Consider the following 21,944-nt stretch of genomic DNA (forward strand, 5'->3'; position numbering starts at 1 on the left):
CAGGATTAGGTATTAATGTATCAGTATTAACGTCCTGATTTCAATAGCTGTACTATGGTCACACAGGAGAATGTCTTTGTAGATAACACAGACCAAAGTATTTGAAAGTGATTGGGACACCAGGGTCAGCATCTTATATTCAAATGGTTCAGGGGCAAAATGTTTCCCCCTACATCTCCCAACTTTTCTGTAAATAATTATATCAAAATTTTAGAAACTCTTTTTACAAAACATAGGCAAAGTGATGGGGTCACCATGTAAATTCCTTTAATTAGGCCAAAACATGAAAATCAACCTCATGGATTTAAAAAAAATAAAAAAGTTCCTCTGTGTGCCATCCTGATCTAATACAAAGAATAACTATACTCATCAACCGTGGGGTAATTTTCCCCCCTTTAACTTAAACTCTCAGGAAGCAAGAGATAGATTTGATAAAAACATTCAAATTAAAATGTTAATCCAAGGAACAGTTTACCTTCATGGGTTGGGCTAAAAATCCTGTAGGCTGACTTAAATCATTTGTGGGCAAGAAGCCAGGCACATTGCGTGCAAACTCTTCATAAACAGCCAGCTGCTTTGGGTCCACACCACCAACCTGGAAAGAAGAAAACCTATTTTGACAGGATCCTCTTCACAGAATCGAAGCAAAGTTCTTTGAAAGTGGAAAGTTTGCATGGAAGTACACACAGGGATTCTGGAGAAGGCATACAGGAGTCACTACAACATATAATAGCGTAATTGCACATGTATGTGTGTGCACACAACTCACAGTGTTTCCCATTTCCCTGAATCCTGTCAAAAGTCCCCTTTGTTTAAAAATTCATTTGAGTTTTTCTAGGGAAAAATACCTCAAATAGGAACACACAAAGTGAAATTCTCTAATGGAGCTGGTAACAGTGATCAGATTTCTTACATCTTCTCACTAATAAGTAGTTAATAATTAAAACAGAAGTACTAGAAGGCAAGACCAAGTTGTGAAACACAAAAACTAACAGGCACATGAACTCTTTACATAGGGATGCGACAACTGGCAAGTGCATGCATCTAAGGTAACTTTTCTTTTTTAAAATTGTTTAAGTAATCTCTACACCCCATGTGGGGCTTGAACTCATGACCCTTAGATCAAGAATTGTATTCTCTACCAACTGAACCAGCCCAGTGACCCCATCTAAGATATCTTTATGCCTTCTCCACAGGTAGCCTACAAGTGATACGCTGAGGGTGGGATATTGTCTCAGAAACAACGTGTAACCCCACTGTCTAAGTCCTGGTGAGGAGTTTAAGCAACATAAACAGAAAGAAAACAAAGACGGGTAGGAAGAGACAATGCCCCCAATTCTTACTTTCAGCCTGATTTGCTCTGGCATCCGCTCAGCTTGATATGTTAACACAACAGGATCACAGTACCTGCGACCTTCTTGCCTAGCATGTTTTCTCAGTTCAAATTCCTGCAAATAAAAAAAGTCACTGAGGTTCTTGTTATGAGGCATTTTCTTAAACAGAAAAAAAAAAAACTTAAATGGCAAAGGCTAAACACTTACAGTTGCTAATCTCTTGTCCATCTCAGGACCTGCTTTTTCTACTGCAGTCTTCTGAATAAAACAGCAAGCTAATTCACAATTGTCCTGAGCTAACTGAGCAGCTGCCTGATCCATCATTTCCCTCTGTTGTGGCGATGCAGTCTTTTGGAAGGGGAAGAGAAAGAAAGAAAACAATTTAAAGTTTTCTGTAGATAGATAGATAAGACAGATAATAGGAGATGCAATGCTTATACAAATTTTTAAAGTTCTGACTCTATTTATGACTTACTAGCTGTGACCACAAAATAGCCTAAAATCATCTTCATCTGTAAGATGAAAATACTACTCAACCAAAATACTTTGTTTTCAGGTTGTTATGAAGACAGTGAACAATATGGAAACAGTAAAGCAGTTAAAAAAAAAAAGGCGGTGGGGGAGGCATCATTAACCATGGCATGTAAGACCCAAAATTAGCAAATGAGTTAACCTGAGGAAAGAGTGTAATTGTGTGTGTACACAAAGTCACTTTACACAGTTTTCCACTGACCTACTGCAAGTGCTTTAATCTAAATTCTTAATTACCAGAAACAATATTGTTAACTTATGTATTTTTAAACCCTTCATGTCTTTAAACCAATAAATATTTGGATATCTACTATCTGCAAAACACTGTGTTGAGGATACAATAGTGAGCAAAAAAACATGAGGCTTCACCTCACAGCATTTACAATTCAACAGGAGGAAAGACATCAAATGTGATGACATGCAAAGAAAAAGAAACTCAGGCACGCATAAGAAATTATGTATTCCACCAAGAAAATAATCAACCTACACGAAGGGCTGAGGCAAAACTGTTTTTCAGGTTGGTAGATATGCTCATAAGCAAAGGTTCCCTGCAGGTAATCATAGCCATTCCAGCTGTTAAGTTCCGCATCATGTGATGAGCTGCTATTCGCATTCGAGATTCCTCAGAATCCAGGGCAAAATCCTTCCTGACTATTTGCTCACAAGTAGTCATAGCAATCTTAATTGATCGATCCACCACAGGATGGACCAGCTCCTGGACAGCCCGTTCAATTGCCTGGCGCACACACTGCTTCAACTGTGGATGAGCCTGAAACAAGGGAATCTAGGTGGGGGAAACAAGTTAAGTCAACAGCTTGTTTAAGTAAGACAACCCAAATTACATCAAGTCATCACACCTGTGATTTTGGAAATGACTTCAAAGTTAACCATTAACTACCAATTTCTACTTTAAATTAACCAATGAAAAGCTCAGGAAATAGAAGCTAGTCTACAGAGAGAGTACTATTCGTTATACCTTATGATATGTGATAATAAATAGGTCTTTGCGTTTTTAAAAATTCTAAAAGTTTGATGTGCAAATTTTTTATTGCAGGATCCATAATGTGCTTAGTTAAAATCTGTAGCTTAAGTACTCTCAAAGAAAGTAGCTTCGGGGCGCCTGGGTCGCTCAGTCGGTTGAGCATCTGACTTCAGCTCAGTCAGGATCTCACAGTCTGTGGATTCAAGCCCCACGTTGGGCTCTGTGCTGACAGCTCAGGGCCTGGAGCCTGCTTCAGATTCTGTGTCTCCCTCTCTCTCTGCCCCTCCCCTGCTCATGCTCTATGTCTCAAAAAGAAATAAAAACATTTAAAAAACTTTTTTTAAATAAAAAAAAAATGTAGTTTCTATAGTTGCGTGGAGAAATAAATGCAAAAAGAATCAGGTTAACAGAGAAAAGGATTTCTACAGAAACATTACTACAAATAATTCTCCAGAATAGCAAACATTTACATTACCATACATTGAAGCCACTTTGCTTCACTTGAATGACTGTTTCTAATCTTTTACCTCTGGTATGCCCTAATACTCACTTGATCTCTTTAACTCAATGAATTTGTGAGAAACTTCTAAAATACTTATGATGGATACATAAAAATATTCAGATTACTGACAGTGTTATAAAGGGGAATCACAATTTCTAAATCTAAGGGCTCCCCCCCCACCCCACAAAAAATTACGTGCCATGGGGGTACAGGAGGGAGACCTAGGTTAAGATTTTTTAATTTTTGGGGCGCCTGGGTGGCACAGTCGGTTAAGCGTCCGACTTCAGCCAGGTCACGATCTCGCAGTCCGTGAGTTCGAGCCCCGCGTCAGGCTCTGGGCTGATGGCTCAGAGCCTGGAGCCTGTTTCCGATTCTGTGTCTCCCTCTCTCTCTGCCCCTCCCCCGTTCATGCTCTGTCTCTCTCTGTCCCAAAAATAAATAAATAAACGGTGGGGAAAAAAAAAAGTTTAATTTTTTAATGTTTACTTATTTTTGAGAGATAGACACAGCGTAAGCAGGGGAGAGGAGAGAGAGAGGGAGAGACAGAATCCGAAGCAGGGCCCAGGCTCTGAGCAGTCAGCACAGAGCCCAATGAGGGGAGTGAAATCACAAACCATGAGATCATGACCTGAGCCGAAGTCAGATGCTTAACTAACTGAGCCACCCAGGCGTCCCTAAAATGATCTTTTTTAAATCCCTTTGTGTCCTTTAAATAAAAAAGCTCAATGTATTGTTATTCCTGTATTTGTGAACATGGGCAGTTTCTAAAAATCCAACACCATGAATATTCCAGTATCTGATTCTGAACAAGTGTTAAGTAGACTAAAAGAAGATAATCATCACTCTCAATACACAGAGTAAAATACCTGTAACTATTGGCATTTTATATGACTTCAGACCAAACTTCCTTCTGGAATATAGAAATGTAACTGAAAGTATTAAGTCCCACTTTTAGATCCTGGCTTGGAGACTTTACACATACACACAGGAATCAGCTCAGTTCTAGCTATCTACCAAAAGAAACGGCTTAATGCAAGGGCTAAGGGTCGCATGATAATGAAAATAAACAGCAAAAAACTATGGAATACTAAGGATCTTTTGGCCTGTGTAAGGTAATCTTGGCCATTGTGATTATATCGCCAGCTGTTTAATACCACAGAGTTTAGATATGAGTAACCAACATAGGTGATTTCCAGTCACAATGACTATATTTTTAGAGTAGGAAAAAATCCCAGCTGTACTATACAGCAAGCAGTTGCCAATCCCTCCTTTCTGTACAAAATCCTCTAAGATCTAGGAACCCAGAAGGAAGGAGAAAAAGAAAAGGAAGGTGACCCATTTACCTTGTCATAAAGTAGGAACTGGGGGATGGAGCAGTTGTTACTTACTGTTGGATTTAAGGTAATGTGTGGTGCCAGGCCTGCAAGGGAATAGACATTGATGTCGTGGTAGCTGTACTGTGGCTGTGGTGGAACTGTGGCTGTACAAGTGGTACTGGTAGCTGGTGTTGTAGAAGTTGCTGAATGTTAAAGAGATAAAATAAGAGCTAATAAAAAGCACATTTCTTGACTTTGCTACAAAATCAAGGCATTAGGCAGTCTTTAACTGGATTAGTCTCTTGGGGGTGGGAGTGGGGGATGAGAATGGCATAGGTCTCATTTTTCCACCCTAAATTATAACAAAAAAATTTCTATTGTTTTAATACAGAGATTTGAACAAAGTATGTAAAGCTATGTCAGTGACAATACCCCTGCAAAATACCCTTTGCAGTTGCAAAGAAATCAACTGTGAGGACATGCTACAAGCCCAAGACTTGTTATCAGCAAGCCCAAGACTGGTTGATAACTCTTCATTATAGATGTCTCTTTCCCATCTAGGCTGTTCTCTGGTTACAGTTGGGGATTCTTAGCTACTGACGAATGAGACAGAATGACAAGCTGGTTTATTCTTACACACCTCCTAATCTTTCATTCAATACTTCTATAGCCCCCACATTTCCAATCTATGATCCACATATAATAATCCGCCCCCTGGGCAGGTCTAGCTGGTAGTCTGGCTACCATGTGAGGAGTAACACAGGCCCACCGTGCCATGCAGTTCTTTCTGATCTCAAACACTCTAAAGAATCAGCCGGCTTAGTTGGGATAGGATTAATGATACTTAGTTAAGAATACCATTAAGAATTACCCAGATGAATTCTGGAACTGAAGACAATACCTAGACATTACTAACTTTTCCTTAATAATTCAGATGGCTCACCAAAAAGTATACAAAATTTCAACACATTACGTGGAAAATTAGAACTTGCTACATGCATAAAGATGTACCATTTAAGAAAATTCTGGTAAAGCAGAAGGCTAATTATCACACTTACTTGTGGTTGTGATGGGAGGGAGCTCTTCTGGCTGCTTGACATCTTTCTTTGGAGCAGAGAGTTGCTCATCTAAGTTCTTTAGGCGATCTTTATCCTTTAGGAGGTTTCCAGGTTTTAGCTCATTGATGTCTAATGCAAGGTTCTTGCAGAGGACCTCAATCTCAAACTTCAAGTTTAACTGCATAATTCAAATTATTGGAATTTTGAAAACAAAAATGTAGTTTTATTCACGATATATACTATTCTCATCCAATTGTTACAGTGCTTCTTCCCCCCACCCCCCGCCCCCTGCAATTCTCCGCCTTTCCTGTAAATTTTAATAATGTGAAGGATTAAGGAAGTTTCAAAGGATAAAGCAGCAACAAATGTACCTTTAAGTCATGTTCCTGATGTAGCTCTGCCAATACATTCATAATTGCCATCGTCCAGGGGTTGGGTGGCCTAAAAACCTAAAGAAAAGCTATTATGTTAAGTTGGTCCCCAAATCATTCTTTAATTCGCATTATTTAAAATACTTAGGCACTTATACCTGTGTGCCCATAATAATCTATATCATAATTTAGAAAACCATCAAAACCCAAAAACATCCATTAAAATTAGAGTTATTAAATGATGCTACCTTAATCTCTCACACTGGAAATCCGAGTTTCCCTGAGAAAGACTGAACTAGCTCTATATTCAGAACTAAGGATATAATCTCGTACCCTTTTGCTGAAACAGACGAACTCTTACAGATTAACCATCAATAAAATATTAAAATCTACTCACCACACTGCGAATGCTAGATTCTAAGACTTTGGCAACAAAGGGCACTACATAGAGCAACTCTTGTTGTCCTTTAACATAAGCCTCTAGCAGCAAAGATTTTACATCCAAGTCCTAGAATAAGAAAAATATTTTTAAAAGCTGGGAATATACTTCAAAACCCCTCACAAAGCACCAAAGAAAGGTATTTTGCAAACTCATTCCCAAATCAGGAATCAATATAATATGACCCTTGCCTTACAAAAAAAGGGTGACAACCAGACCTTACTGGCTTCTTTGTGCTCAACAATACAGAATCATGAGCATGCAATTACAGATTCAAAACATGGGCTAAACTCTTACAAACACCCAAAATCATTAAAACAGTCCCAAATACAGTCAAGACTTTTAGACATAATATGCTATATGAACATTCTCAATTTTTACATGAACCTCTGGCTGGAACTCACAGTGTGTAAGATGGGTTTATTTTTAGCTAATGTGATCATTCCTAGCCAATGTCCCAAATTCTTCAGCAAAGAACGATCTGAAAAATTGGCTGCAGCTTTATCAGAGGTCAGGAGCACCTGGTATAGGATTAAGAAATATAGAAAATAAGTTTAAGAAAAAATTCTCAACTGAATGTTTGAGAATTCCCTTTCATCCAACATTAAAAACAAGACGTCAATTCTGAGAACATACCCCAAAGTAGATCTACTCCATATTATTAGAGTGTAACTATACAAGGTTAAGAGGTCATGTATAGTCCTACAGAAAAGTATTTTAAAACTGAAATTTTTAGCTAGGTTTGAAGCAGGCACCCAAATGCAAATCTATTTTGAAGAGCAAAATTCAATTCAAATGATGATTAAAGCTACGGTTCTAAGGCCTTCAAGACAACAAGCATATGAAGAAATGTAACCAAGATCGCAGTATCTACTACAACCTTTTAGTATTATCCAGGTCACTATGTATCTCTAGAGAGAACTAAAATAACTTTCTGAAATACATTATAATAATGCTAAAGTGCTTCCTTTAAAATTTCTGGATTTAAATCTAGATTTAATTACCTATCTATTTCATTAATTCTGTAGTTCTTACTTTCCTAAGGGGGACAGAAACATCACATGAGTGTGTTTTGGGGCAAGCATATACATCCATCTACTACATATTACTTCTTAATTTATGGCTATAAATTTAAAGTTGTAATTTAAATTTGTTTAAAAGAATCTTGAAATTTTGCTCCAGAATATGTAGAAACTTTTATATCCCAATCATCATTGCCATCAGATTAAAAAAAAAACAAAAAACAAAAAGGGAGTATAGTTACGTTCCTTAACTCTACAGATCAACAGCAGAATGGCACAAAGTCAGCTGTGCAACACAAAGAGCCAGGAATTATTTTGCACTACAGCATAACCAGGAATGGGAAAAATTTCCATCCACAGGTTTAAATATAGTGCTGGTTCCTAAGCCAATGCCCAAATCATTCATCAAAGAATGATTACAGCTATATGATAGGTTTTCTTGAAATGTTATTCCTCCTGAGAAATAAAATACCTAATTTCATGAAACAAGCGTTAGCACATTAGGAAAATTTTGACTCTAAACTGCTGAGAATCCTTAAAACAGCTATCCTACAAATAAGTCGAGAGTCTAAAGATATGTGGCACTTAAGAAGACATAAAAGACTTACTGGAGCATTGTCTTTGTAACAGTTAAAGTTATTAACAACCTAAATATCCATTAGCAATAAACATCCATACAATAGATTTCTAGAAGACTATTTAAAAAAAAAAACAAAAGTGAGGGACTAGAGCTAAGAGCATATTACAAATTAAAAGCAAGTTGAAAACATAAACAGAGGATCAAGAATTAAAACCATGCATGAAATGATGAAAACAAATTTAGAATAGTATAGCTACTTTCAAAGTAAACAGTATAGAGTGGATCTTCATGAAATTCTTTGTGAAATTTAGTTCCGTATCTGAAACAAACCCTAGATAACTTAGAGAAAAAACAGCCAATAAATACCTCCCCCCAAAATTTTGCTTGTACAATCAAGTATTTCCAAATTCAAAACAGTAATGAAAAGGAATAGAAGAACTAAATTTTACTTTGATGTTTCTGTAGGTCTCATTCAGAACCATCTTATTAAATTCAGGGTTCTTCAGCGTGTCAAGGAAGTTTGAATAGAGGCTGTGAAAGTTTGGCTCAATACTGACTCTCTTCATAACCAGGTATTGTGAAACCCAAGGCATAAATTCTTCCTTCACAGTTTCCTTTAGTTCTTCAACCTAGCCAATCAATATGACACAGGAAGTACACGGTTAAAAGATGATAAAATACAGCTTTGTGTTTCTTCTATGTAAACAATCCTATACCATGTGGCTCCTTGCAAAATTAGATGCTAAAGCCCCATGTTTCATCTCCCCCCACATGAGACATATGCTATGAAGTATAATATATTAAATTCTTGTGAGTACAAAGTCAATCATCTCTCAAACTGTGGGTGACTACGACTAAAACATCTATGGTTCCTTTCAACTTTAAGTCCCTCACCCTCACCTTACCCAACTCTCAATTTGATCAAACTTGCATATATTGCTAATGTACAGCCTACTGTTAACAGACTTAACACCAGAACCATATTTTCCTAAATTTCTATCTCCAGGAATCATCTCTAAAGTTTGAAATTTCTCTTCCAAAAGGACACTAAAGACTTATTTTACTCATAATCAATTCTGGTGGGATTTTGAAAGATGGTACATACATAATATCTCAAAACCTACTTGTTTAGGCTAATCTTACAGGCTAAAACAGGCATTTCCAATGCGTTATTATATAATCTTGAAAGAGAAGAATCTCTTCTTATGCTCTGCACAAGGTCTACCTCAGTTACTAAGCACCTAATAATAGCTCTGAATGGTCTCTGGGAGGACATGAGTTGTGATGAGGTACAAATGACATGTTCCATCATGATGAGATCATGTAGTTTACTTCAAAAGCCTGTAAAACTCACCACAAAACTAGTACTATTTAATGGCTACAAAAACCACAGCCACTAATTGTATATCTGTATTCCCTTTGCTTTGATTCTATTACTTCAATCTTTAAATCTTTAAAGTAAACTGAGTATTTAAAAAGGTGCAGAAATCCCCCAACCCACTAGGGATAAAATAGATAGCATTCGCAATGATATATAAACTATTATATCATGCTCACCTTTTGTGTCATATTCGACTGTGAGAGATTATTGAAGATAAAAGCAATTTTCTCTTGGATATTTTCTGGGGGCTCTACAATTCTCTCAGTTTGATCTGTGGCCACAAGCAACGTATCTATATTTGTAGTATTAATAGAAGGCTAAAAACACAAAGTACATAAAATAAATGAACTGAAATACCTGTTTGACAAATCCCAGGGGAAAATGTATACATATTTAATATAAAACATATACATGGTATATATGGCTGTGCATTGGAACTGTTGGCAAGAATACATGTTGAACTGTTAATAGTGCCTGCCTCTGGGAAATCTGGGGGAGATACAAAGGGAGAAATGTTCATCTTTATACTTTACTAGGCATGTGCTGTTTATAATAAAATTAAAACACACGCTCACTCCTAGATACATTTACAACATAACAAATCCGAGAAAAGAAAAAAGATCTACTTACTGGCACATCTTTCTTAAAGCTGACTCCGGTTGGCCTGGTGACTGTAACCGTTTTAGCAACAGTGGTGGTTGTTGAGGTGGTTACCATCGTGCTAACCTGACCAGCAAGGGGAGCTTTTGCTGGAACCTGGGCCTGAGCCTGGGCCTGAGCCAGTGCAATACTTCCAGGGGTTGTGATAGAGCCCTGCATTTTCACAGGAGGATCTCTAGACTGCTGTCCATACTCAATATACTACAGGGGTAGGGAGATGGAAACACATTAAAAGAGTTCTTAACAAAAACTGAAAATTCTGAATTATACTCCCCTGACTTCTAGCAAGGGAAAAATCATTTCAGAAGACTCTTCTGGCTCATCTATAACCCTTACTCCTTGCCCCATTTTGGTCCATATTTCTACACGTAATATATGTAAGTGGATACCAGGGGCTCTTTAGGAAGTAAAATATTAATGTGTCTTAAAAAATTTATGAGAACTAGTCTAGCAAAACACCCACCAATGCTTGCATATATACCTCCGTAAATCCCTTAATATATATAAACCTTAACATTTTTAAATTTGTACAATAAACTGATCCCTTTTAATGAACACTGATGAGAAATCTAAGGCCTAAAAAATACATGGTAATGTGAATTATCTCTCAGCAAAGCTATCACTACAAAACAAACACACTGTAGAAAGGCAAGTCAGTTCTAGAAGGTAATAAGCAAGACAGCAAACTTTTTTTCCATTTCAGACCATTTGACCTTTCTCCATACAAATTAGCAAACTGACATAGGGATCCTGATCCTATTTCCAGCGGTCCATGCCTGAACAAAACAAAAACTACTATCTAGGTATATGATAACTTTATTCAAAAAAGGAGATTTTCAAGTAAGACAGTCTCTGAATAAAGTATAGCGTCTTAAAGTACACAAATGAAAACAATTACCTCTCTCTCTCTCTCTCTCTCTCTCTCTCTCTCTCTCTCTCTCTCGCTGTCTTGTTACAAGGGGTGGTGGGGACCACTGTTTTCTGTGATCATGCCCATGCCCCTCTCCTGGTCTCCACTTACCTAAGGTCTATATTCCCACCTCTGAATTCCAAACACATTTTACTGTGGTAAGCCTCTGACTTCTCATCTTAGCTTTACAAAACTCTGCTTTCCTGTATAGTTTTCAGTATTACAATCCTGGCATATTCTCCCATCCCCCTCAGATGAATAAGTAACACTCACACCTGTCACTCCATAGGTCTCCTAGGTTAAGCCAACACAAAAACCCTGGCCTCCTACAAACAAACCCAGCAGCACGAGGTAGAAAACACTGGACTAGATTCTAATAAAAATTAAAAGTAGGTTCAAATTCTGATCTGATTCCTTAAAATATGATGTTATAAAGCCATTTTTCAGCTTCATGTAAAATAACAATAAAAATTAATCAATTTTCTTGTTCTCTGGGAGTAGACTTTGACTAAAGCCAAGACAAAGGTATGAATAATATTAGCCAATTAACCTAAAATCACTTACTAAAACAATAGTTGACAAATCATGTAAAATGGCTTAAAACTAAAATCTCCAGGTCCATTTCCTCAAGGACTACCTCTCTCCTTTTAAACAAGTATATGAAAGGACTCTAAGCAGGTGGTTAAGAAGGCTGTATTTTTTTTTTTTTTTTAAGTAATCTGTACACCTAACATGGAGCTTGAACTCACGATCCAGAGAGCAAGAGTCACATGCTCTACTGACTGAAGCAGCCAGGTGCCACAAGCAGGCTGTAGTTTCAAGAAACACTTGTCTTAGTCTTATATGAAACAGCTCTGGCTCATATTAACATTTAGATCAAAGGAACATCTTTATTTATTTTTATCCAAGATTCCCACTCCAAATACTTTATAGAATCAGGCAGGAATTCTTAATAATAGTAAAAGATGTCTATACTTCAACAGCATTATCAGGCTTAAGTACCTGATAAAAGCCTTTCATTAAATGAAGCAAAACCACTGCTTAGAAAAGATAATCCAAGAATGACATTTTTTTTCATGACCTATCATTAAGCTGCCTAATGAGCACCAAAAATATGTATGCTTATAACATGCCAATCATTAAGAAATCTCAATGCCAGTCCCAGCAAACCCAAAATCAAATTAAAATAAACTCTCCAACTATTAGACAGATTTGAGGTATCAGACACACTTACCTCCTGTAAATGATGTGGAAATTGCATAAAGTGACTGATAGAAGCCAAGTGCTGACAATACTGGGGATAGTCCTTCAATCTGCCAATAAAATATTCATTCATTCATTCATTCTTTTCATGTAAGAACAGAAGCAGCACAATTAACAAATTTTTTTCCAAATGCTAGTCTAAGCCACTGTCCTCATTCTACCTTGGAAACACCTTATTTGAAGAGAATGCCAAAGAACACAGAAGTAGAGAGAAATATTGATGAATTTCACTCTTTTTACATCAGAAAACAGTATCTATGGGGCACCTGTGTAGCTCAGTCAGTTAAGCATCTGACTTTGGTTCAGGTCATGATCTCAGGGTTCGAGAGTTCAAGCCCCACTTTGGATTCACTGTGGTCAGTGCAGAGCCCACTTCAGATCCTCTCTCTCTCTCTCTCTCTCTCTCTCTCTCAAAATAAATAAATAAACTTAAAAAAAAAAAGAAAAAGAAAGGAAACAGTATCTTTTTTAAAGGTCCTATTTTCAGTTACAATTACAATGAGCCACTAAAACTGCTACCCAGAACAACTCCAAATGTTAACCAAAAAATGGAGAAACAATTCAGAGTTAATCCATACAATGGAATAGTATCCAGCTATGACAAGGAACAAGTACTGAAACATGCAGTAATACAGATTAATTTCAAAAGATGGGTAGTAATTGTAACAAGTTAGACTCACACACACCGTGTACCGGAAAAACTAGAGAGAAAGCAGATTAGTGACTGCCAGGGGTCAAAGATGGGGGAAGGTGAACTTGTACAAAGGCAAAACAAGAGAATTGCTTGGGAGTGATACAAATATTCAGTATCTTGATTGTGACAGCAGTTACATAACTGTATAAATTTTGTCAAATTCAAAGAACTGTAATATAAAACAATGACTTAGCCCTCAATAATCAACAAAAAAGTATTTCAGTTTATACTTTTCCTACCATTTATTTCATAACTGTAATGAATTGTTTTCACTTCTTCCTCTTCAACTTTATACTGTTAAGATATATATAATGATGGGGCATGGCAAGAACTAGGTTGTATATGATAGTTATTATTTCTTACACTAAAAAAGAGATGCTTCATAGGAAACCTATTCACTCACCTATTTTTAAATCTATCTAGTGCAGCAATCCCAAAATAATACATTTTGGATCCAAAAGGCTTGCGTAAGGCTTCAAGAACATATCGCAGGGCCAGACCTAGTGCCATGTAAGTGACCAGTCCTTTTTCGATTATCCCACCAAACAAGCAGGCAGTTATATGTAACTCTTTATCAGGGTATTGGGGGAAAAACCGATATTCTTCAAATAAGTTCCTCAACATACAGTTAAATACTTCTCGTTCCCTCTTTATGGTAGAGTCTTTAAACCTCTGTAACATTTCTAATACCTAGGAAAAACAAGACAAAAACATTCATAAAGGAAACTATTATGAAAAGCATTCTTCAAAGAGTTCTCAAAGAATTGTTAAAAAGAATAATATAATTTAAAAATAAAATCTTTTTTTTAAAGCAGGGGAGGAGGGCGCCTGTCTGCCTCAGTTGGAAGAGCATGCGACTCTTGATTTGGGGGTCATGACCTCTCCCACAGGGGGTTATAGCCCTGTGTCAGGTGTAGAAAAAATAAATATACTTAAAATATTTTCAAAAAGAACCGTCAGGCAAAGCATTTAACAAAACACTTGAGCTTGAGATGAATGTTAAGATCTGAAATGGTACACAGACATATCATAACACGATCAGCTGAATTTCCAAACTCTTTGAAAAGGGCATTTATTTAAGATTTACATAAACCATAACGTATAGGAACATCCTAGACACTCACCTCATCAACAGACATAGTTGGATGTGGTGGATGATTATATATTCTCTGAAAATAGCTGTTTGCTTCATCATCTATCTCTTTACTAAAGTGCTGATTTGCCTCTGGCCACACCTGAGACAAGTCCGCTGTAACAAACAGAAAGGCAACCCACTGGGCATTTAAGCTCTTTCCCCACTACCCCATGAGACACACAGAAAGCCAAAGAGAATAATATAGTTTTCATTTTAAGGGAGAAAATGAAGAAATTATTAAGTGGCCAAGGTTCAGTATTCAAGTATTTTAACTACATAAAAAAGATTTTAACAAAATTGCCTTACAACTATAGTTCTACCTTAGTATTTTCTTCATCAGGCTTTATCAACCTGTGAAAGTCCACTACATTCAAATTCACAATGCACTTACCCTTAATACCACCTCACTTGACGTTAACAAGTCTTTTACTACTTTTTAATAAAAGTGACATCTGGGGCACCTTGGTGGCTCAATCGGTTAAGCATTCGACTTCTTGGTTTTAGCTCAGGTCACTATATCACAAGTTCATGTGATCGAGCCCCATGTGGGGCTGTGCGCTTACAACACAAAGCCTCCTCGGGATTCTTTCTCTCCCCCTCTCTCTCCCCCTCCCCCATTTGCATTCGCTCTCTCCCAGCTCTCTCAAAAAAATAAACATTTTTAAAATGTTTTATTTTTTAAAAAATGACATCTAGGAATTATCAATGCATGTGCATGACACACTGATGTAAACACAAAGCATGCTACAAAACATTAACATTCAGACAAGCCTTCCACACTAACATTTTCAAGTCAACTGGTATAATTTCAAATCCTGTACAATGACTATTTAGTCCCAACGAGACGGGTATTTGTAAGTAAATGATACTTATGTATTTACAAAGAAGACTTCTGACTTTGAAAATTACCTTACTAAGGAGGTAAAACTTTAAAAGCTGTTTTCCAAGTTACATCATATATATGGTGATATTTATTATATATAATGCTATATAGATCATAAAGCTTTAATATTAAAATAAACTGCTTTATAAACTACCAACCTGAAAGAAGAATCTGAAATTCTCATGGCTGCTCTTGATTTGTTTAAAAAAACAAAACCAAAAACGAAGACCACCACACCACCAACACATATTTATAATAAATATAATATTTATATACATATATTTAAACTGCTAAGTCTTCTTTTTACTGTATTTCTTACTTGTAGACTAATGATCCTAAAGGATGCTACTTCTTATTAACCATCATACTGTTCTAGCAATCCGATCAAAGGTGGAGTGATACCTCAGTTTCTTATTTTAATAAATCAAGTTCATAAATTAATTCCCACTGATATAGAAGGCACATCAACATATGGCCCTACTAACAATATATTAAAAGAAGTCAACGTTTTTGTCCACATAACTCTGGGCCGTCCATAAATCTAGGAAGAACAAATTGGAAATCTAAAAAGCTTTATGTGCATCAGTCATACTTCACAATCACAGACAACACTACCACTTACAAGGTTTCATCTTACTCTGCTGGAATGTAGGCTGGTTCAGTCCAGAGGTGCCCAGTTTCCTCTGTACAAAAGGGTCGTTATTCACTGCAGGGAGTCCGAGAGCCCCAGTTCCTATACCAGTCAGGCTGCCTGTGCCAAGACCACCTACTAGAAAGAAGGAAGGCAGCCAGAAGTCTTATCATTATTCATATTCTTGAATTTACATCAGAGATACAGGTTCTTATTTTAAAAGTCCGGGTCTTTCTTAATTCCCTCACAATGTCTATTTAATTTTACAGAGAAACTGAACGAATAAAGAGATGAAAATGGACAATGCCAGAATTTCTTCAGCTTTTAGAATTATTCATGTATTTATATTCTTAATAAGATATTAATACACAAATCCTTAACTGTACATTCTCATATGTGGTATGATACATAAGGTAGTAAAAGTAAAGGGGAACTGGCTTGCTTCTCCCGATGACTGAAAATCAATTTCTTGCTACTATATTCCAGTTAACATGAGCCAGGAGGCCTTCCCTATTCCTCAACTCTAGCAAACAGAACTTAAGTTAGGACTTTGCTAAGAAGCTTTTACCGAAGTAACTCTGACTTAAATCAACAATCAGGGCTAGAACCACATAACAGCAGTGTTAATTAGGTTACAGAGTCAAAATGCAGATACCTTAAGACAAACAAATTACAGAGGTGGGGCTGAGGGGTGGGGGTGGGATGTGACCGTTACTTCAACAGAAAAGTTCAAAGCTAAAATAATCTGGAAAAAACTGAAAAGGGATTTACCATCACTGTCAAGGTAGGTGAGGTAGAATGAAGCAGAACATATACCTGAATCTCATACATAAAAGATTTTTTTTATTATACTAACTGTAATTTATAAAGCTTGCAGAATATGTGATTAGCACACTTGTTACTGTTTATACTATCATTTGGTAATACAGGATCCTTACAATGTGAATGAATTAATATTGTAATAGTATAGTTTTCTCTTCCCAGCTGTGAAGGTTGAAGTAACCTTCACAATTTAAACAGCTTTCATTTTATCACAATGACTCCAAACACCTTACTACACACTAAAGCACAATGAAACTTACAAATGATCTGCACTTCCATCCGCCACCCCACTTACCTGGAAGCTGTGATGAAAGTCCTCCAATACCACTGAATGCAGTTGTCTGGTTTGGGGTTGAAAGGGGTGGAAATGCTTTTGCTGGTGACTGAGGGGTACTGAATGCAGAACCCAAATTTGGAGGAAAACCCTGCATACTCTGGGTGTGAGGGGCAGCTGAACCACCTATACTAAGAGATGCCATTCCACCAAGAGGGTCAATCTAAAGAAAAACATTATAAAAATGTATTAAACATACTTCAAGCACATGCAGATTTATGACACAAGAAATCTTTAGCTCTTCATATGCTTAATAAATTACAAAACCCCAAGCAATCATAACTAAATCCCGACATCAAGTGTGCCAGACATTGTTCTTACTATATCATAGAGAAGGTTTAAAGAGTTATTAGCCTCCGCCAAAGTACCAGAGCCATAATGTGAGGGATAAGGAACTTCAAGAGTTAATGTTTTAAGACGAACTGCCCTGCAGCCATAGCACTAAACACACAGGACAACTGTTACATTAGGCCTTTAAAATTTCCAACAAGCCCCTTTACAACAGAAACAATCTCTCGAACTACATTATTTAACTTCCAACACAATAAAAGCTTAGCAATTAGAAATAAATCTTCCACTCAAAACAAATAAATCTACTCAAAATTTGAGGATCTTAAGGGTTGGAGGAGATCAGCTCTAATTTAAAGCAAACAAAAAACAAGGTATGCTATTCACCACAACATCTTTTAAAGTATCTAATAACTGCACTTCCGAGCTCCTTGGTTCGTGGCATTATTTCAGACCTTTATGACTACAGAAATGGTACATAAATGCCTTTTATAAAGCGGCCATTGAAGAATTACTAAACATTCTTTTTTTCTTAAACCCCAATCTGCCAATCAATGCAGATGAAAACAGAAGTAGAGTATGTTGCTCCCAGAGAGAAGGGGGGTGGTTGGTGTCAGGGAGTAACTTAAATGTACCTTGTTTTTAAAAGAGCAGTTCAGTTGAGAGCTGAAGAGCCCCAGTTATAACAAGTCCTTATGCTCTAGCACTGTTGCTTGGCCCGTGAAGCTACAAACAAGACACATCAGGTTCAAAGGCAGTGCTTATTTCTCAAGTCTAAGTTATTCTTATTTTAAAAAGAAGCCCTTACCATTTACCTAAAGAAGCTGTCTTGTCTCTTTCCTCTCAGAGACAGGTTCTATTTAATGATTAAAGTCTATCCTCAACTACGTTGCCTATTTATAGATCTCCTTTAAAATGTAACAGTGGATGCTAGACATGCAGGTGTCTAAAAGGTAATAAAGTCAGACAAATTTTCCTTTGAGTAGATTACTAATGATGTAGAAGTTTATTCTATTCCAAGTCTATGAACAAATGCAGACATGCCAGTTGTAGCATTCACTTACCTGAACAGGAGAAATGGCATCTAAGCTGCTAGCACTAGGAGGACGTCCTTTTGGCATAACTCCAGGTGGTGGCTGTCTGGCTTTATTCATAACATTACTGCAATTGGCTACCATGGTGAGGATGGTTTCTGATAACTCCTGAGAAACACTTCTAAAGACAGAAGAGTGAAAAATATCACTTGCTACTCCTTGGAACACCTATATAAACAAACCTGATTTTCTAATAAAGAAAACCTGCTAGAACATATGGCTACATTTCCACCATACCCCACGTCTTTGGATCCATCACTAATCACTAGGATTTTCTGAGCACAGCTCTCTCTTGGAGATCTTTAATTACTTTTTTTTTTTTTAATTCTATTTTAGAGATAGAGTGCACATGCACAAGTGGGGAAGAGGGATGGAGGGGGGGGAGGAGAGAGAATCCTAAGCAGGCTCCATGCTCATCATGGAACCTGATGTGGGACTTGATCTGATGACCTTGGGATCATGACCTGAGGTCAAATCAAGATTTGGACACTTAACCAACTAAGCCACCCAGGTGCCCCAAAGATATCTAATATATACCTCTGAAACTAAACCTTGTGTACAGTGCAACTAATAACTTTTAAATGTTTTTTTTTTTTTTAAGTTTATTTTTTGAGAGAGAAAGCATACATGTGTGCGTGGGAAGGGCAGAAAGAGGAGGAGAGAGTCCTAATCAAGCCCCTTGCACTGGGGTGGGGCCCTACAAAGGGGCTCCAACTCAGAAACCATGAGATCATAACCTGAGCCAAAACCAAGAGTTAGAGACTTAATGGAGTCAACCCAGGCACCCCATTTAATGTAGTTTTATGTTTTCTTTTTCTAAATGTGACTACTTTTACTTCTTGATGCCAATAGTTAAGATTTCAAATTCAGAGATAGCTAATGACATGAATCCTTTCAGATTTTAAAATATTAAAAGCTGGGTATATTAGATTGATAAAATATGGTTAATTAAAATATTCCATATTATTCTGGAAAAACTTTCTTATATTTCACACAATTTCAAACTTAGAAGAGGCTAATATTATAAGAAACTCCCATAAATGCTTCACCCACTAGTTAGTTACATTTTGCCCTATTTGTTTAGCCATTCTTTCTACTGTCTCCTCCATGAAGTTTTTAAGGTTAGATACATCACATATCTTTTATTCCTAAATACTTCACTATGTATTTCCTAAGAACAAGGACATTTTCTTACACAACCACGTGAAATAATAAAAATAAGAAAATTTAACGCAGATAAAATTAAACAGGCCATGTTACAATTATATCAATTGTTGGGGTGCCTGGGTGGCATAGTCGGTTAGGCATCCAACTTCAGCTCAGGTCATGATCTCACAGTTCGTGAGTTCGAGCCCCACGTCCGGCTCTGTGCTGACAGCTCAGAGCCTGGAGCCCGCTTCGGATACTGTGTCTCCCTCTCTCTGTGCCCCTCCCCCACTCACACTCTTGTCTCTCGCTCTCTGAAAAAGTAAAGATTTAAAAAAAAAAAATGTAAAAAAAATTATATGAGTTGTTCCAATTATGTACTTCACTGGTACTTTACCCTTGAATCATGATCCAATACACTGCACTGAGCTGTCACCTCTTTAGTTTCTTTCATTTTTTTTTTTAATTTTTTTTTTAACGTTTATTTATTTTTGAGACAGAGAGAGACAGAGCATGAACGGGGGAGGGGCAGAGAGAGAGGGAGACACAGAATCGGAAACAGGCTCCAGGCTCTGAGCCATCTGCCCAGAGCCTGACGCGGGGCTCGAACTCACGGACCGCGAGATCGTGACCTGAGCCGAAGTCGGACGCTTAACCGACTGAGCCACCCAGGCACCCCTCTTTCATTTTTTTAATGTTTATGTTAGAGAGAGAGAGAGAGAGAGAGAGAGAGAGAGAGAGCGCTCGAGTGTGCACGCGCATGAGCGAGCGTGCGTGCATGCATGCAAGCATGGGAGAGGCAGAGAGAGAGGGAAACACAGAATCTGAAGCAGACACCAGGCTCCGAGCTGACAACAGCAACCCCAATGCAGGGCTCAAACTCACAAACTGTGAGATCATTACCTGAGCCGAAGTCGAACACTTAACCGACTGAGCCACCCAGGCAATCCTAATTTCTTTAAACCGGAAAAAATTCATCAGCTGTTATTTGCCTTCTTCAAGTTGATTTTTTTTTAAATATGTATTTTATACAACGTCCCTTACTTTGAGTTTGTCTGATATTTTAGATACATTTATGGCAGGACTACCACAGTAGTTACATCATATTCTTCTCAGTGCATTATTTTTTCAAGTAATTCTATGCCCAACATGGGGTTCAAACTAACAAACTTGAAATCAAGAGTCGCATGCTCTACTGAATGAGCTAGCCAGGTGCCCTTCATGTTTTATTATGAGGCATATTATACAGAGAGCTGGTGATCACTTTGATCAAAGAATTAATGTGGCATTTGCCAGTTTTCTCAATAAAACATTACTACTTTTCCCTTTGTTAATTTGTGGGGAGACACTCTATAACTAGCTGACTGCCCTGCTCCTGAAACATTCACTCACTACTTTCAGCATCCACTAAATTTTGTAACTCCATCATAATTACTTATTTATTAATTGGAAGAACTTTCCTTCTTTGGCATTTATTTTTTTATCAGTAACGATTCTAAAAACTTTACACGAATTATTTCATTAAATTCTTCAAGAAAACAGGTACTTCTAATCAACAAAAGAAACTGAAATCCAAGTCAGGTAAACTACCTCCCTACACACACACACAAAAAAAAACATTTTATCCAATTTCAATATGCCCTTAAATTTACAGTATTCAATTTATGATTATTTAATTTCAGGTAGATTAAAATATATAAATGTAAGAGTCAAAACTCTAGACTTTAAATTTTAGAACATTAAGAACTTAGCAGGGTTTCTCAAATGTTGTACTATTAGCACTTTGGACTTTGTTGTGTTGTTTCTATTGTGCACTGTAAAATGTTTACCAGCATCCCTGGCCTTTACCCAGGAGGTGCCAACAGCACACTTGTCTCTGGTTATAACAATCAATAACACTGTCTTATGACTCTAAGGAAGCAAAATATTCCTTGATTGAGTACACTGAGTTAGGGATATACATGTGTAAATTTTTTAAAAATAAGGCAAGGCAAAATAAAATTCAAGATCTGTGTGGGAGACGGAAGAAAACAGGACTGGAGAGGAAGACAAAGAAAGACAGCTTCAAAAATGTTACAGTTGAAGCTGCAGAATAGACTCACACCTGTTTATTATACTTCAGAACTTACAAAAAAAAATACATAGTACATAAGCAAAAAACGGTGTAGTAAAGACCTCCATATATTCTCTCCCCTATAAAAGTAACTAAAAAAAGTGGCAAAAATTGTCACAATCAACTTTATCAAAACACTGGAGACTAACAGCTTACAACAATCCAGGAATTTTTACTCTAGAAAGAAAACTAAACCTTGGTAATAAAAGCTTTCTGCAATCTTAAATTACTTTATTCCCAGCCCCCTCAAGCTGCACAGCTGCCTTGAGAACTAATAGTTTACAATCTTAGAGAAAACCAGCAGCCTGACAGCCATAGGAGAGGGCTCGGAAGTGGCTTGAGGCATCTGCAAAGCCTCATTCTTAGAGAATTGCCATTATTTCACCAGAGGATTCCCTGTGAGACCACAATGGCAAGATTATCTTTATCTGACTTAATAGCTGGCCAAATGCAAA

General features: G+C 37.1%; 1 protein-coding gene and 2 non-coding genes across 10 annotated transcripts in view; all 3 read right to left on the bottom strand.

Moving 5' to 3' along the window:
• CNOT1 (CCR4-NOT transcription complex subunit 1) overlaps positions 1-21,944 on the bottom strand; it is a 99,153-nt gene that overhangs the window by 16,482 nt on the left and 60,727 nt on the right. For 4 of the 8 annotated variants that reach the window (XM_049622365.1, XM_049622368.1, XM_049622364.1 and 1 more), the window contains exons 17-34: positions 18,201-18,351; positions 16,810-17,011; positions 15,684-15,830; positions 14,168-14,292; positions 13,447-13,733; positions 12,321-12,399; positions 10,147-10,377; positions 9,693-9,833; positions 8,585-8,764; positions 6,938-7,054; positions 6,492-6,602; positions 6,095-6,172; positions 5,724-5,901; positions 4,738-4,868; positions 2,353-2,649; positions 1,542-1,682; positions 1,344-1,448; positions 476-595 (exon numbers count right to left, since the gene is read on the bottom strand). In XM_049622365.1, the coding sequence (XP_049478322.1) occupies positions 476-595; positions 1,344-1,448; positions 1,542-1,682; positions 2,353-2,649; positions 4,738-4,868; positions 5,724-5,901; positions 6,095-6,172; positions 6,492-6,602; positions 6,938-7,054; positions 8,585-8,764; positions 9,693-9,833; positions 10,147-10,377; positions 12,321-12,399; positions 13,447-13,733; positions 14,168-14,292; positions 15,684-15,830; positions 16,810-17,011; positions 18,201-18,351 (2,821 nt within the window). The remainder of the gene's footprint in view (positions 1-475; positions 596-1,343; positions 1,449-1,541; positions 1,683-2,352; positions 2,650-4,737; positions 4,869-5,723; positions 5,902-6,094; positions 6,173-6,491; positions 6,603-6,937; positions 7,055-8,584; positions 8,765-9,692; positions 9,834-10,146; positions 10,378-12,320; positions 12,400-13,446; positions 13,734-14,167; positions 14,293-15,683; positions 15,831-16,809; positions 17,012-18,200; positions 18,352-21,944) is intronic. The other 4 variants (XM_049622369.1, XM_049622366.1, XM_049622370.1 and 1 more) reach the window with 2 other exon arrangements.
• On the bottom strand, positions 7,794-7,931 carry LOC125916240 (small nucleolar RNA SNORA46). The gene has a single exon (XR_007455851.1). It is a non-coding gene; the product is annotated as a small nucleolar RNA SNORA46 (small nucleolar RNA).
• LOC125916241 (small nucleolar RNA SNORA50) lies at positions 17,764-17,899 on the bottom strand. Its single transcript, XR_007455852.1, has one exon. It is a non-coding gene; the product is annotated as a small nucleolar RNA SNORA50 (small nucleolar RNA).

Source organism: Panthera uncia (genome assembly GCF_023721935.1).
Source record: "Panthera uncia isolate 11264 chromosome E2 unlocalized genomic scaffold, Puncia_PCG_1.0 HiC_scaffold_19, whole genome shotgun sequence".
Classification (NCBI taxonomy): Eukaryota; Metazoa; Chordata; class Mammalia; order Carnivora; family Felidae; genus Panthera; species Panthera uncia.